The 15,687-nt window shown below is 34.1% G+C and overlaps 1 protein-coding gene across 2 annotated transcripts in view; it reads left to right on the top strand.

The window, feature by feature from the left end:
* Positions 1-286: 286 nt before the first annotated feature.
* Positions 287-15,687, top strand: part of LOC143234492 (corticotropin-releasing factor receptor 2-like) — a 38,663-nt gene continuing 23,262 nt past the window's right edge. The window contains exons 1-2 of one of the 2 annotated variants that reach the window (XM_076471888.1): positions 287-778; positions 14,395-14,529. In XM_076471888.1, coding sequence (XP_076328003.1) covers positions 691-778; positions 14,395-14,529 — 223 coding nt within the window. In that variant the 5' untranslated portion in view covers positions 287-690. The remainder of the gene's footprint in view (positions 779-14,394; positions 14,530-15,687) is intronic. The other variant, XM_076471887.1, reaches the window with a different exon arrangement.

The following is a 15,687-nucleotide window of genomic DNA, read 5'->3' as shown; positions in this document are numbered from 1 at the left end:
ATCTAAGACTTATCGGGTGTCCGGCGGACAACTCAATTAAATGGATGCTTTTAGATTACGTAATATCTAAAGACTTTTCCCCTAATGTACTTACTAAGTCTTGTGATCCGTGGTAATCGACAGGAACATTCTGTTAAAAACGTGTCTATTAAGGTAATGCACATATTTTATTAGTGAGACAATGTAGATTAAAAACGCGAGGACTGTTAAAAGAGTCTTCAGTGAATATTGTAAACATTTTCTCATTACCGGGATTTTGGTCTTTGTGGATCAGGGAAGGTCAGGTTCACAGGGACCTGTTCCCACTTGTAAGCAGCTGGAGTTGTTTCTAATTGCAAACAAATCAGCTGATAGGGGTCGCTTATTTCTCATTGGCTGCTTGATGAATGGCGTGTTTCCGTCTTTTTGTACTTGGGACTCGTAATGATTACTTGTGAAATCACCCAACCAGTTTATGGCCCGAGGCTTAACTTAGGAGTAGATACTATCTCGTACTTGCTTTAGATAGGATTTAGTACATGTAAGGTTTACGACCATTAAAAAAATAGATGGTGCGTGTATCAATAATAGAAACAGATTTATACGCTGAGGAAGAACTATGACAGATTCTCTCTTTCAGTAAGAATTTTGGTTACCATAGTTACAACGTGGTTTCGCAACCCAGTGAGGAGAAGAAAAAAATTCATCGTAATGGAATTCACTGACCAGAATGAAACACGTGCTCTGACCATGAGTGAGATATGTCACTTACAGAACGGAGATAAGACACTGAATAAAGGTATATATAATATTTTAATACGAACTATAATTCATAACCAAATTAAAATCATTTAATCTATTCAGTTTCAAAGGTTTACTGAATAAACAAACAAAAATAGAGTAAAATTGATCTTGTAAGTTGTTCTATTTTATCACTTAAATTCCAAACGCGTAATTTTTCTGGTTTGATTTCTCTTTTATATACTTTCAGTTTGTCCGCTCTAAATTTACAGATTTACAATGCTAAAATCCGGGATTCGATTCCATCGTGGTGGACACAGCGCATTAGGGATAAATAAATGTATTTTAAGCTTAGACACCTGTAAAATAAAACGCTAAGTCCTACGTCAAAGAGCTCGGCATGGCCAGGTGATTAGGGCACTCGACTCGCAATCTGAGGGTTACGTGTTCGAGTCCCGTCACATCAAACATACTGTGTGGGTTATAATACCACAGTCAATTTCACAATTCATTGGTAAAAGAGTAGCTCAAGAGTTGGCGGTGGGTGGTGATGACTAGTTGCTTTCTCTCTAGTCTTACACTTAAATTATGAACGGCTAGCGCAGATAGCCCTCCTGAAGTTTTGCGTGAAATTCAAAAAACAAACGAAGCTAAGTTGCATAGAACACCTGTAATCCAATAACAATTTAGGTGTTAAAGAAAACAGTTCTCACTTTGGAAATTCATTTGCACTCCTAAAATCGGAGATTAAGGAGAAAACATGTTTAACAAACTACAACACGCACAGGCTTCTTGCCTTTGATTCATATACCATGTAAAATGTCGCTAAATTCAATGTACTAAATACGTAGGTCGTTTGTAGAGTAAGCTTTCTCCAAACAATGACAGTAAAGTGTCAAGTGATCACAGTTAATAATGTCTTTCATAGAAAATACGAAACCAACTTCTCATTCAAACTAAAGCAGCAAGTAGTTTCCTGAACTAATCCAGAGACAAACACACAAAGGACAGGAAAGTAAGTAACGTATTAAACAATACAGAAAGAAGCGTTGCACAGCCATAATCTACTAAAGAGAACACAACGTGTGTATGACTTTAATATAATAAACAGTACACAATAAACAGAAGTATTTCTGACTCTAATATAATAAACAATACACAAAACAGTGTTATGAGTCTAATATAATAAACAATACACAACGTACAGTGTTATGAGTCTAATATAATAAACAATACACAACGAACAGTGTTATGAGTCTAATATTATAAACAATACACAACGTACATTGTTATGAGTTTAATATTATAAACAATACATAACGAACAGAGTTATGAGTCTAATATAAACAATACACAACGTACAGTGTTATGAGTCTAATATAATAAACAATACACAACGAACAGTGTTATGAGTCTAATATTATAAACAATGCACAACGAACAGAGTTATTAATCTAATATAAACAATACACAACGAACAGACTTATGAGTCTAATATAAACAATACACAACGTGCAGTGTTATGAGTCTAATATAATAAACAATACACAACGAACAGTGTTATGAGTCTAATATTATAAACAATACACAACGTACAGTGTTATGAGTTTAATATTATAAACAATACACAACGAACAGAGTTATGAGTTTAATATAAACAATACACAACGTACAGTGTTATGAGTCTAATATAATAAACAATACACAACGAACAGTGTTATGAGTCTAATATAATAAACAATACACAACGAACAGTGTTATGAGTCTAATATAATAAACAATATACAACGTACAGAAGTATTTATGACTCCAATGTAACAAATAATAAAGTGTAGATTAATTTTGTGAACCACAATATTATGTTCAACTTTCATTATCTATGAATCGAATAAAGGGTAGATTATTTTTGTGGACCATTCTATTGTGCTCAAATTTTATTATCTATATATATATAATAAAGTGTAGACTGCTTTTGTAGATCATTCTATTGTGTTCAATTTTTGTTATCGCTATATCTAATAGTGTAGATTAATTTTGTGGTCGACACTACTGAATACATAGTAATCAGTGTCGCCTATAGTAAACAATTCTGGAGAAATATTCTCAGAAATGTTAGTTGCTAACCGAAGTCACATGTAGCAAAACCTACTGGACAAAATATGAATTAAAAAACAAAACACGACAGCTATTGACTAGGGTTACCCAAAAGGTGATGATTATAAACTATGCTAAATGTGTTTTATTAAACAATATAATGTGTAATGACACATTACCTACCAGCACTACCCGTGTTTAATTAAACAATGTAATGTGTAACGAAGTATCACCTACTAACACTACCTGTGTTTTATTAAACAAGTAACAAAGCATCACCTACCAAAGCTACCTGTATTTTATTAAACAATGTAATGTGTAACGAAGTATCACTTACCAACACTACCTGTGTTTTACTAAACAAGTAACAAAGCATCACCTACCAAAGCTACCTGTATTTTATTAAACAATGTAATGTGTAACGAAGCATCACCTACCAACACTACCTGTGTTTTACTAAACAATGTAATGTGTAACAAAGCACCACCTACCAAAGTTACCTGTGTTTTATTAAACAATGTAATGTGTAACAAAGCACCACCTACCAAAGCTACCTGTATTTTATTAAACAATGTAAAGTGTAACAAAGCATCACCTACCAAAGCTACCTGTATTTTATTAAACAATGTAATGTGTAACGAAGTATCACCTACCAACACTACCGGTGTTTTACTAAACAAGTAACAAAGCATCACCTACCAAAGCTACCTGTATTTTATTAAACAATGTAATGTGTAACAAAGCATCACCTACCAATACTACCGGTGTTTTACTAAACAAGTAACAAAGCATCACCTACCAAAGCTACCTGTATTTTATTAAACAATGTAATGTGTAACAAAGCATCACCTACCAACACTACCGGTGTTTTATTAAACAACGTAATGTGTAACAAAACACCACCTACCAACACTACCGGTGTTTTATTAAACAATGTAATGTGTAATGACACATAACCTACCAAAGCTACCTGTGTTTTACTAAACAATGTAATGTGTAACGAAGCACCACCTACCAATACTACTGGTGTTTTACTAAACAATGTAATGTGTAACAAAGCAACACCTATCAAAGTTACCTGTGTTTTACTAAACAACGTAATGTGTAACGAAGCATCACCTACCAAAGCTACCTGTGTTTTACTAAACAGTGTAATGTGTCACAAAACACCACCTACCAACACTACCGGTGTTTTATTAAACAACGTAATGTGTAACAATGCACCACCTACCAAAGTTACCTGTGTTTTACTAAACAATGTAATGTGTAACAAAGCACCACCTACCAAAGCTACCTGTGTTTTACTAAACAATGTAATGTGTAACAAAGCACCACCTACCAAAGCTACCTGTGTTTTACTAAACAATGTAATGTGTAACAAAGCATCACCTACTAACACTACCTGTGTTTTACTAAACAATGTAATGTGTAACAAAGCACCACCTACCAACACTACCGGTGTTTTATTAAACAATGTAATGTGTAATGACACATAACCTACCAAAGCTACCTGTGTTTTACTAAACAATGTAATGTGTAACGAAGCACCACCTACCAAAACTACCTGTGTTTTACTTAACAATGTAATGTGTAACGAAGCATCACCTACCAAAGCTACCTGTGTTTTACTAAACAATGTAATGTGTAATGACACATAACCTACCAAAGCTACCTGTGTTTTACTAAACAATGTAATGTGTAACGAAGCACCACCTACCAATACTACCGGTGTTTTACTAAACAATGTAATGTGTAACAAAGCATCACCTACCAAAGCTACCTGTGTTTTACTAAACAATGTAATGTGTAACGAAGCACCACCTACCAACACTACCTGTGTTTTACTGAACAATGTGATGTGTAACGAAGCACCACCTACCAACAATACCTGTGTTTTACTAAACAATGTAACAAAGCATCACCTACCAAAGCTACCTGTGTTTTACTAAACAATGTAATGTGTAACAAAGCATCACCTACCAACACTACCGGTGTTTTATTAAACAATGTAATGTGTAACGAAGCATCACCTACCAAAGCTACCTGTGTTTTACTAAACAATGTAATGTGTAACGAAGCACCACCTACCAATACTACCGGTGTTTTACTAAACAATGTAATGTGTAACAAAGCATCACCTACCAACACTACCGGTGTTTTATTAAACAATGTAATGTGTAATGACACATAACCTACCAAAGCTACCTGTGTTTTACTAAACAATGTAATGTGTAACAAAGCATCACCTACCAACACTACCGGTGTTTTATTAAACAATGTAATGTGTAACGAAGCATCACCTACCAAAGCTACCTGTGTTTTACTAAACAAAGTAATGTGTAACAAAACACCACCTACCAACACTACCGGTGTTTTATTAAACAATGTAATGTGTAACAAAACACCACCTACCAACACTACCGGTGTTTTATTAAACAATGTAATGTGTAACGAAGCACCACCTACCAATACTACCGGTGTTTTACTAAACAATGTAATGTGTAACAAAGCATCACCTACCAACACTACCGGTGTTTTATTAAACAATGTAATGTGTAATGACACATAACCTACCAAAGCTACCTGTGTTTTACTAAACAATGTAATGTGTAACGAAGCACCACCTACCAACACTACCGGTGTTTTATTAAACAATGTAATGTGTAACGAAGCACCACCTACCAATACTACCGGTGTTTTACTAAACAATGTAATGTGTAACAAAGCATCACCTACCAACACTACCGGTGTTTTATTAAACAATGTAATGTGTAATGACACATAACCTACCAAAGCTACCTGTGTTTTACTAAACAATGTAATGTGTAACGAAGCACCACCTACCAATACTACCGGTGTTTTACTAAACAATGTAATGTGTAACAAAGCACCACCTACCAACACTACCGGTGTTTTATTAAACAATGTAATGTGTAATGACACATAACCTACCAAAGCTACCTGTGTTTTACTAAACAATGTAATGTGTAATGAAGCACCACCTACCAATACTACCGGTGTTTTACTAAACAATGTAATGTGTAACAAAGCATCACCTATCAAAGTTACCTGTGTTTTACTAAACAACGTAATGTGTAACGAAGCATCACCTACCAAAGCTACCTGTGTTTTACTAAACAATGTAATGTGTAACGAAGCACCACCTACCAAAGCTACCTGTGTTTTACTAAACAATGTAATGTGTTATGAAATATCTCCTTTGAAGGTAAGTTTTGCTGATTCTAAAAATAATGTTGAAAATTAAGTGATGACAGATTTATTTAAAATATTTTTACATATCGTAAAACTAACCTTTTCTTTCATAACTATTGATTGAAAATTTTAATTAAAAATGTCCAAAATCAATGCATAGTAGCAAGAACAGTTACAAAGAGTAACGAATATAATAAGATTATATACTGAAAATATACCCAAGTTATGTTCGAAACTTACATCGTGATATCGTTTTTTGTTACGAAATAGTTGCTTGACTTATACCTTTTGTGCATGTTCTAAGTTTCAGACTGTAAAAACTAACAATAATCTCTCGTGATCTCAGGATTCCATGTTCCATTGTAGAAAGATGTTGGTGGGAACTCTTACCTTGTTCATTGTTCACTGCACCTAGATCATTTGGAAAGATTGTTCGTTGATTTAGAATGAAGCACAAAGCTACACAATGGGCTATCTGTGCTCTGCCTACCATGAGTATCGAAACCTGGTTTCTCGCACCTTGAGTCCGCAGACATACTGATGAGCCACTGTGGGGCTATTTGGAAATGTAAAAAGTTCATCTTCAGTGCCATCATATACCTCATTTTCCTGTAGTTCTCGAGCATAGATTCAATCATCACATCATATCTTCATCTCTTTTCTAAAAAATGGTTGACAACTGACTTGAGTTATTTCTAGGCAACAAGTTTGTTTGTTTTTTGTCTGATTGAGAACTGTTCTAATATCATCATCCATCAATACTTCCGAAATCTGTGGCTTAACAAAGATTCATTCTTCCATTGGATGTGGCACTGGAAGATCATCCCTGTGAGGTACTTGTTTCAATGCAGATGCAATATCTGGATATTTAATGTACTGTTTAGTTACCCTGAATATCGAAAAACATTAATCATGAAAATCTAACTGTCAATTAGATCATCTTTGGGCTTCCTTCATATCGTGGGAACTGCGAATGGAATATTTGTTCTCTTCTAATTCGGCCACTGTGTCAAGCCAGATGTACAAATTGTACAACACGCATGTGGAGCCCAAAGTTTTTCTTAATTCCCAGTATGACACCCACAATAGTGATAAAATGTTATCTTTACTTTGTGTGCGACGTCTTACCTTCGCGAAACTGTAATATATTTTCCACAAATGTAACAGAAACTGTTTAGGTGTTAAAGAAGGCTCCGCCATTCAAAGCGCTCGAAGTGTTATAGTGTGTGTTGTATTTTTGTCTTATATTTCAAGAAATGTTGTGCAAGGTTTTGAATTTCGTGGAACAGAGATCAAATCCACTATAAACAAAAAACGCTAATGAGTTTTTTCGCATAAAAAAGGTCCAAGTTTTACGTGATTATTATTTTGCATCTTGTAGTTATATTTAAACGACATATAACTTACTTTTTACTACAGTCACAGATAATGAATCTTTCGAGTTTACTTTGCTCGGTAAATTACGTATCTTGTGTGTGTATATATAACACAAAAAAAAAAAAAAACAGAACGTTTACTCTTCGCTCGTCACGTTCGCTAAGCTTCGTTTTAATCAACAGACAAGAGATGTGATGTGAGAACACGAAACGTTAGCTTGAGAACAGAAACGTAAGTGCTGTCCCGCACATATCTCTCCTTAACATATCATTCCCACTAACCAAAGTTACGTCACCATCGTTATCATAATCGGGCAATTTGTTAATAAAAACAAATACTACGTTTGAAATGAACTTGTGGCTTCTTCACCTATACTGTCCTGGTGTCGTTTTTTGTTTTCTAACAGTAGAGATAGTCTTTTAAAGTTTTTTTTTAATTACTTTAAGTTTTACTTTGATTTGATTACGTTTTTCAGATTTCATATAGTTCACAGCGGTAAGATCAACATACTATGTCCTTAGCTATCCCTTGTGAACTTTTGAACTGGTTCACTAGAGAGAAGACGAATAATAACCAGCAACCACTGCCAATGCTTAAGCTACTCTGGTCTGACCGAATAGTGGGCCTGGCATAGCCTAGCGCGTTAAACAACTAAATTTCATGTGTTTTACGCCTTTATAGTAAGGCTTAACTAAGGGTAGCCCTAAAGAGGTGACTGATGGAGGAGGCGGGCTTAGCCACACCAAAATTTACTTCAGACACACCAATCACAGTACTCAACACACACACACTGACAGTAAAAAACCCACTATTTCTGTCTGGTCCACCTCAGACTCCCTATATGAAAAAGGCTAGACCCCCGCTTCACGTGGTATGTATAAAATGGTTTGAAGAACAACCATAGATGACATGATAACGTTATTCTCAATAAACGAACAATGGGTCTCGTTCACGACAACTGATGACGTAACGATACGTAAAACTGTAATAGCTTCTCGCAGCACGTGAGCTGCAGTATGTAAACTATTGAAAACTATTATATGGATATAATCTGTGGTATTTTTCAAGCCACGTTCGACGTTAAGAAATGGAACTAACTATATATTGTTCCTAACAATAGATTGTTCCTAACAATAGATTGGACCCGGCATGGCCAAGCGTGTTAAGGCGTGCGACTCGTAATCTGAGGGTCGCGGGTTCGAATCCCTGACGCACCAAACATGCTCGCCCTCCCAGCCGTGGGGCGTTATAATGTGACGGTCAATCCCACTATTCGTTGGCAAAAGAGTAGCCCAAGAGTTGGCGGTGGGTAGTGATGACTAGCTGCCTTCCCTCTAGTCTTACACTGCTAAATTAGGGACGGCTAGCACAGATAGCCCTCGAGTAGCTTTGTGCGAAATTCCAAAAAAAAACAAACAAACTGACCGAATAGTGAAAAGTGATTCGCACTCGTGGCCCGAAGTACGGATGGCGTTCTTGCGATGATTGAAGACTCTCAGGTTCACGGTTTGGGCACACTAACCACTAGACCACGTTTGGTTCAATTCAATAATGATAAATCTATTGAAATTATTTTATGTTTGATGACACACCTAAAAAGAACAGCAATATTAATCCACCTTATAATCTCATTTTAACAAAAACATCCATTTTTCATTAGTGAAAAAGATATATATACATGTAGATGTTAGTTAACCTACTATTTAAACGCAAAACCAAGACACAGGGGTCGCTAGGTAGTGATATAGTGGGCTGATTCCTAACGCGAGATCTGATGACAATGTCGGTTCATTGGTTCGCCAATTATACGTTAACATAATGTGGAAGAAAGACACAGGGTTCCCGTGAGTGACATATGAATGTAATATGAACGCCGACTTCACCTGTATCACTCCTTGGGGCCCTGAGGACACATGTCAGGTTTGGTGACAATCGGTTAAGTGGTTTTTCCTGATGTAAGCGGTCATACAGATTTTTTTTATCAAATAATAGTGTGTATACATATATACAGACACACAGAAAATACTAGTAAACCCCTTATTATTTTACTTTTGAACCAAGTAACAGATGGCAAAATGCAAAACTCTGGTGTCATTGGTATACACGTTGAACTATCTGAAAAACGTTTCATTCAGACAAACAACTTGTGGCGAAAATACTGTTAAAGTTTTGTTCGTTTTGAACATCGCGCAAAGCTACACGAGGGCTATCTGGGCTTTAGTTGTGTAGGACTAGAGGGAAAGCAGCTAGTTATCACCACCCACCGCCAACTCTTGGGCTACTCTTTTACCAATGAATAGTAGGATTGACCGTTACATTCTAACGCCCTCACGGCTGAAAGGGCGAGTATGTTTGATGTGACGGGGATTCGAACGCGCGACTCTCGGATTACGAGTCGAGCGCCTTAACCACCTGTTAAAGGATCTAGTGTCATGGGTATACACGTTGTAAAATCTGATAACGTATTTGGTATTCTAAACAAATAACTGAAAAAAAAAACACATAAAAACCAACTATTAGTGAAATATTAACCATGTAAATAACCTATTGACTACATTTTGAACGTGATTGGTCCGTTTTGTTAAATAAATCATATTAATATAGTATGGAAATACAAATAAATCAATCAAGTTAAAATGTTACCAGGCTGCGTTTGCACTTTCTTTAATTTCTGTGGTTTTGTTTTGATAAAATACTTCGTTTTTGTTTTTTTTTAGTTCGAAGATCACAAGTTAAAGTGCACGTACTTGTGTCGTATTACGTTAATAAGCCTAACAGCTGTTGCTATATGCGTTGTCAACTGAACAAACACGCTACAGAAACTAAGGCTTATCATTTTGATTGGTATAACTTAAAGACGAATTGTTATTTAATAAATGTTCCTTGGCTTTATGGTCGAGCTCGCATGTTGGTTATGTTTCTTTAAAATTATGTTTGCATATTAAAGATTGGTTTAATTTTTCATGTAAGCGGCAGCCATAATAATACAACCGTTGAAGTTAACACTAACGAATACGAAAAAGTTATTTTGCTAAAAGTCATCAGTGTGAGAAACAAAACACCTAAGATACAATTAACGATGAACATTCTGCACAAACACACGACTGATATAGAATATTATTGTGGCTGTCGCAAGTTTGCTCAAATTTAGTATTTAGAAAAATTACAAAGAACAGAAGCGAATCGTTTCGAAATATATTATTTTCTCAAACTTACTGACACGAAGTTATAGTGACGTAACCGGAAGAAATTCGAGGCTAGTGTTTGTCTGTTTTCGATTTCGGACTCATTTCATTTAGGTCACCGAAAAAAAACAAACACCAATGTGGTAAATAACTTATTTTTCCCCGTTCTAGCATCAATTATAACTATCGACTTTTAAAGGAAGAACTAAAATTTTACTTTCACGTTTTTACAACTACGAAAATTCTGCGCACATTTCTTGCCTTTCGATATGTTTAAATATAAAAACGCGAGTGCAAACTTTCAGATTCTATAAATTGATTCCGTCATGATTTATAGTTCATATCAAACAGGAAAATACTTTTGTCGTTTGGTTTTAGTTTAATGTTAAATACTTTATTTGTGTAGAATTAGGCTATATAACTATTTGTGCTCTGTCCACCACAAGCATCGAAACTAGTTTGTAGGGTTGTCAAAGCATGAAGACCTACAGTTGTGCCACTGAGGCATAACATTAGATTAATAAATATATTTGTTTTGTTGTTTTTAGTTTAATATTAAATAGATAAATACCTCTATTGTGTTGTTTCCAGTTTCATATAAAATGGATAAACATGTTCATTTTGTTTTCATTCTTATACAGAATTCGATACCCGTTGAAAGTAAAACGAAGGTAGTCCATTGTTTGGCTTTAGGTTTAAAAACTAACAGACGATTTCTAATAAGCGACATCTATAATGTTTGCTGTATTGTATTATTTGATTGTATATCCTAATTATTTTCAGGACATGATATTTCTGATTTTTAAATTATGAATAACAAAAATTGCATAGCGTTCAAAGATGTTTGAAAATAGCTTTTGAAATAATTAATTATAAATATCTTTCAATGAAGATGAAACATATAAGAGCATTAACAATATCTAATATGAACAAACAGTCGTATTCTTTATAAAACAATGATAATTTCAAAATATTTCATAAAATTATGTGCAGAAAGATTAAGTATTTATTTTTGTTTTCATCTTGTAAGAGGTCATTTGAAACAGCCAATCATATTCTTTGCAACTGTTAGTTTGAAATTAAGCACAATGCAACACAATGGGTTTTCTGTGCTTCGTCCACCATGGGTATTCATTACCCATAGTGGGCATACCACTGACAACGACAGAGGATGTTTTCTATATAGCCATTAGTTGTAGTGGCCTTAAATTATTACAAATCATATACACAAGGGACTTTACTGAAAACATCAACTAAAAATAAATAAAAATAAGGTAACAATTAAAAAAATTACCCTGCAACATGTATGGTTTTAAGGATAATTTTACGGTTTCTAATTAATCCACGTGCGCAATAAACTTGAGCCCTCTTGCTCCTGAGAACGAACACCCTTAGGCGTACATTTGAAGCCTTTTCTTAGTCCTTCTGTTTTTCAGCCGTGGTTAAAAGAAATTAACGCACAGGTTCATTTTTTTCTTCTGCTGTTCTTTTATTAAGTGTTCCTGGTCTTCCTGAACGGTTTATATATCGAGACCTTGAACAGTTTAGTCTCAGTGAAAGACGTGCAGCTGAGACGTTTACAAACTGTTTGAGAGAGCATGTGTAAGAATTAATTCCGAAGAAGTGACACCGTATTATTTAGACCGAAAAAATTAAAATAATGAACATTTTAATCGAAGAGCCATGGTAACAAAAATTGTTTGCGCATGAAAAGTGTTTTTGGAAAACAGTCACTAAAACCTAGTAAATATCCAAACTAACTCCATTCGTCTGAACTATTTAAACAGTCATGTTTAACTAATCGCAGTGATTTTTCTTAATTTTGATAACAATGTTTATACTTCAAATAACTATAATTATAAATAAAATAACTATAATTACAAGAAAACTTTTATCTTAACCGACGTTTTGCCTTTGCGGTTTCTTCAGCGCTGTAAATAAAAATGTTTTATGTCAAAATATTCGTTAAATTATAAAGCAGCCTTCGATGTTTTACTTATTCAACAACGATGTTAGGGTTAAGGAATAATCAAACAGTCGTCTGCAGTAACTGACAATATTAACCTGTTTACAATGGCAATATAAACAATGTTATGTATTATAACTATGATATACTACTACCATCGTGTAGCTTTGTGCTGAACAACAAACAAACAGAAATGTGGAGAGTTTCTTCTGTACAAATAACGTACGTGACTTATGTGAAAATCATGTGCTTGCTTTAAACAAAAACATCAGAAGGTAATGGACCTTCATGTTTCGTAGGGTGGTTGCTTTATGAAATACACGCATTTAATATAAACTTTAAATGTAATTTCAAGGACAGAGAGTGGACATCTGAATCATTATTCATCTACTAAAATTTTTTTTCTTACGCAATTCAAATGTTCTAAAAATGTACTTCGGCGTTTTTTAAACTAATCCATTTTGTCTTTTACATAACGAACATAGGGTAGTTTTATGTAACTATACGGGAACTTTTCAAGTAGAGTATGGGGCGTTTCGTTACAGACAGCTCGTGTCAAGGACTTATTGTTACAAAAACACTTCGTTACACCATCCAAGTTGCAGTCACGATGACTGTGACTGATGAATTTTGTTACTAGATTCACCACTATGATACATATGTCGAGTTTGCAAATGTTCAAGTTATCGAAGATGTTTTGAATTAAAGTCAAATTATTTTAAATTACAATAATTTGTTGTTGTTGATCTAAACCGTTTTCATTGTAATGTTTCATGTAACACTGTTCACGACACCTTCTGTAACACATCATTTTAAAGGCTTAGCCACCCTCTCGTCTCTATGGTGATATGTAATTCTTAAATCTATTATCGTTTTTCATTGTCGTCTCCAGTCAATTTTCTATTTAAAAACAACGTGTTACACAATCAATATCCGTAACAAAAACTACCATATCATAAAAATGATGTAACAATAATACACCTGTCACAAACTGTTCTAGTAACAATTTACCGACAAGGAAATCTTTTAATAACAAAATGTCCGCATCTCATCAAAATATCCACAACACATTTCTAAATATTTTTTACAAATAAAACTTTAGTATTTCACATTCGAAGATACTTCAGTTGTAAGATTTATGTGTCCTGGCAGAAGAGTTGTAGGTTTATGTACTTAGAATGCTCAAATCCTGGGTCTGATTTCCTACATTGGAAGCCCAGTGTGGCTAAAACCAAACGTTTTGTAAATACTGTGTTTTTGTATATTTAATAATTCTTTTCGTTAAAATTTATAAATTATGTTTAAAGTTCGAAGACTATACAAACTTTTAAAGAAAGATGGAATTTTTTATGTTTCTTTTTTCCATTTTTTTTCCATTTGTTTTAAAAGCCTCGAAACGTTTGGCTTTAACATGTCTCATAAAAAATAAATTATTGCTACAGAAAATTAATTTATAAAATAATAATTGAATTATATAGAGTGTGCATGGAAATTACCTAAGAAATGGACATTTTAAAGTATGTGCAGGTATATAACTCTGAATTTGCTTAAACCTTTTAGAGACACAATATTTAAGATTTGTTTGGTGTTTCATTAGAAATGCATATTTCAACTATTAACAAGTGTTAAACTATTCGCTACTTTACAAGTATATAGTGCGTTTTGCACATAAGCTCTTAGAAACTGTACAAGCTACCCCTTTAAAAGCGCACTCTAACAGCACAATCTGCTAACTTCAATATGTTTGTTAGTTCTTCAGTTTTACCTTCTGAGTGTGATATCACTAAACATAGAACAAAAACAAAATAAAAAAATAAAAACTTTTCTCTTTTCTAACAGGTGTCTTCTGTGAAGCGATCTGGGATTCTTTTTATTGCTGGCCAGCGACACCTGCTGGAGAAATGGCATTGCTATCATGTTCAGAAATATTTACACACAACCATGTTCCTATAAATGTGAGGACAATGGAGAAAGGTCTGAAATTTCGAAACAATTATTTTTTGTTATTAGAGATTCATAACAATGGTATTGTTGGATTTATATAACAAAGCCATGTTTGAATTTTTGAAATATACAGTTATTGTAATGACTTTCATTTAAAACGCACTGTGTTTATATTATTACTATTATCAGACTGCATAACAATAGTAAGTGTATCGTATTAAAATATACTATTGTTAAGTGATTTTCTGTAATCATGATTTTCTTTATAACTTGAATAAAATATTACAATGGAATATTAGTTAGGTTTGGTTTAATTTCGCGCAAAGTTACACGAGAGCTATCTGCGCTAGTCGTCCCTAATTTAGCAGTGTAAGACTAAAGGGAAGGCAGCTAGTCATCAACACCCACCGCCAACTCTTGGGCTACTCTTTTACCAACAAATAGTGGGGTTGACTATCACTTTATAACGCCCCCACGGCTGAAAGGGCGAGCGTGTTTGGTATGATGGATATTCAAACCCGCGACCCTTAGATTACAAGTCGAATACCTTAACCATCTGGCCATGCCGGGCCTGTATATTAGTTCGTAATACAATTTAAAATATATTAAACATATATGAAAACAAGTTAGAGATGGACAGACGAAAATCGGTTGAGCTCTAGTGTAGCTATATGATAATAAATTATTTATAATAAAATGTTTATTGAAACATTTACTTTTGATACATTATAAGTTTGTGAAGTTCATGGATCAAACTCTGAAAACGACAGAAACTAAGAGGCTTTAAATTTGTGAAAGGAAAATCACGTATACTGCACGTGCTTGATGTTACTCTCCCGCCTTCTTTAGTCAGCTTATTTTTGGCAGCATATTTCTTCTCTGGTTATTATCTGATATTTAGCAGTATTTTTCTGCTATGATCAGTTGATATGAGACAGTAATTTTCACCTATGATCATTTGATTTATGGCAGTATTTTTTCCCTATAATAAGTGGAGTTTTAGCAGTATTTTTCTTCCATGATCAGATGATTTATAGCAGTATTTTCTCCTATCATTAGATTTTTTTAGCAGTATTTTTCTCCTATGATCTGTTAACTTTTGGCAGTATTTTTCTCCTATGATCATTTGATATTAAATAGTATTTTTCTCCTATGATCTGTTAATTTTGAGTATTTTCTCCTATAATA

Source organism: Tachypleus tridentatus, chromosome 12 (assembly GCF_004210375.1).
Source record: "Tachypleus tridentatus isolate NWPU-2018 chromosome 12, ASM421037v1, whole genome shotgun sequence".
Classification (NCBI taxonomy): Eukaryota; Metazoa; Arthropoda; class Merostomata; order Xiphosura; family Limulidae; genus Tachypleus; species Tachypleus tridentatus.
Note: the sequence above shows the minus strand (reverse complement) of the source record. Positions and strands in the feature narration are given on the sequence as shown.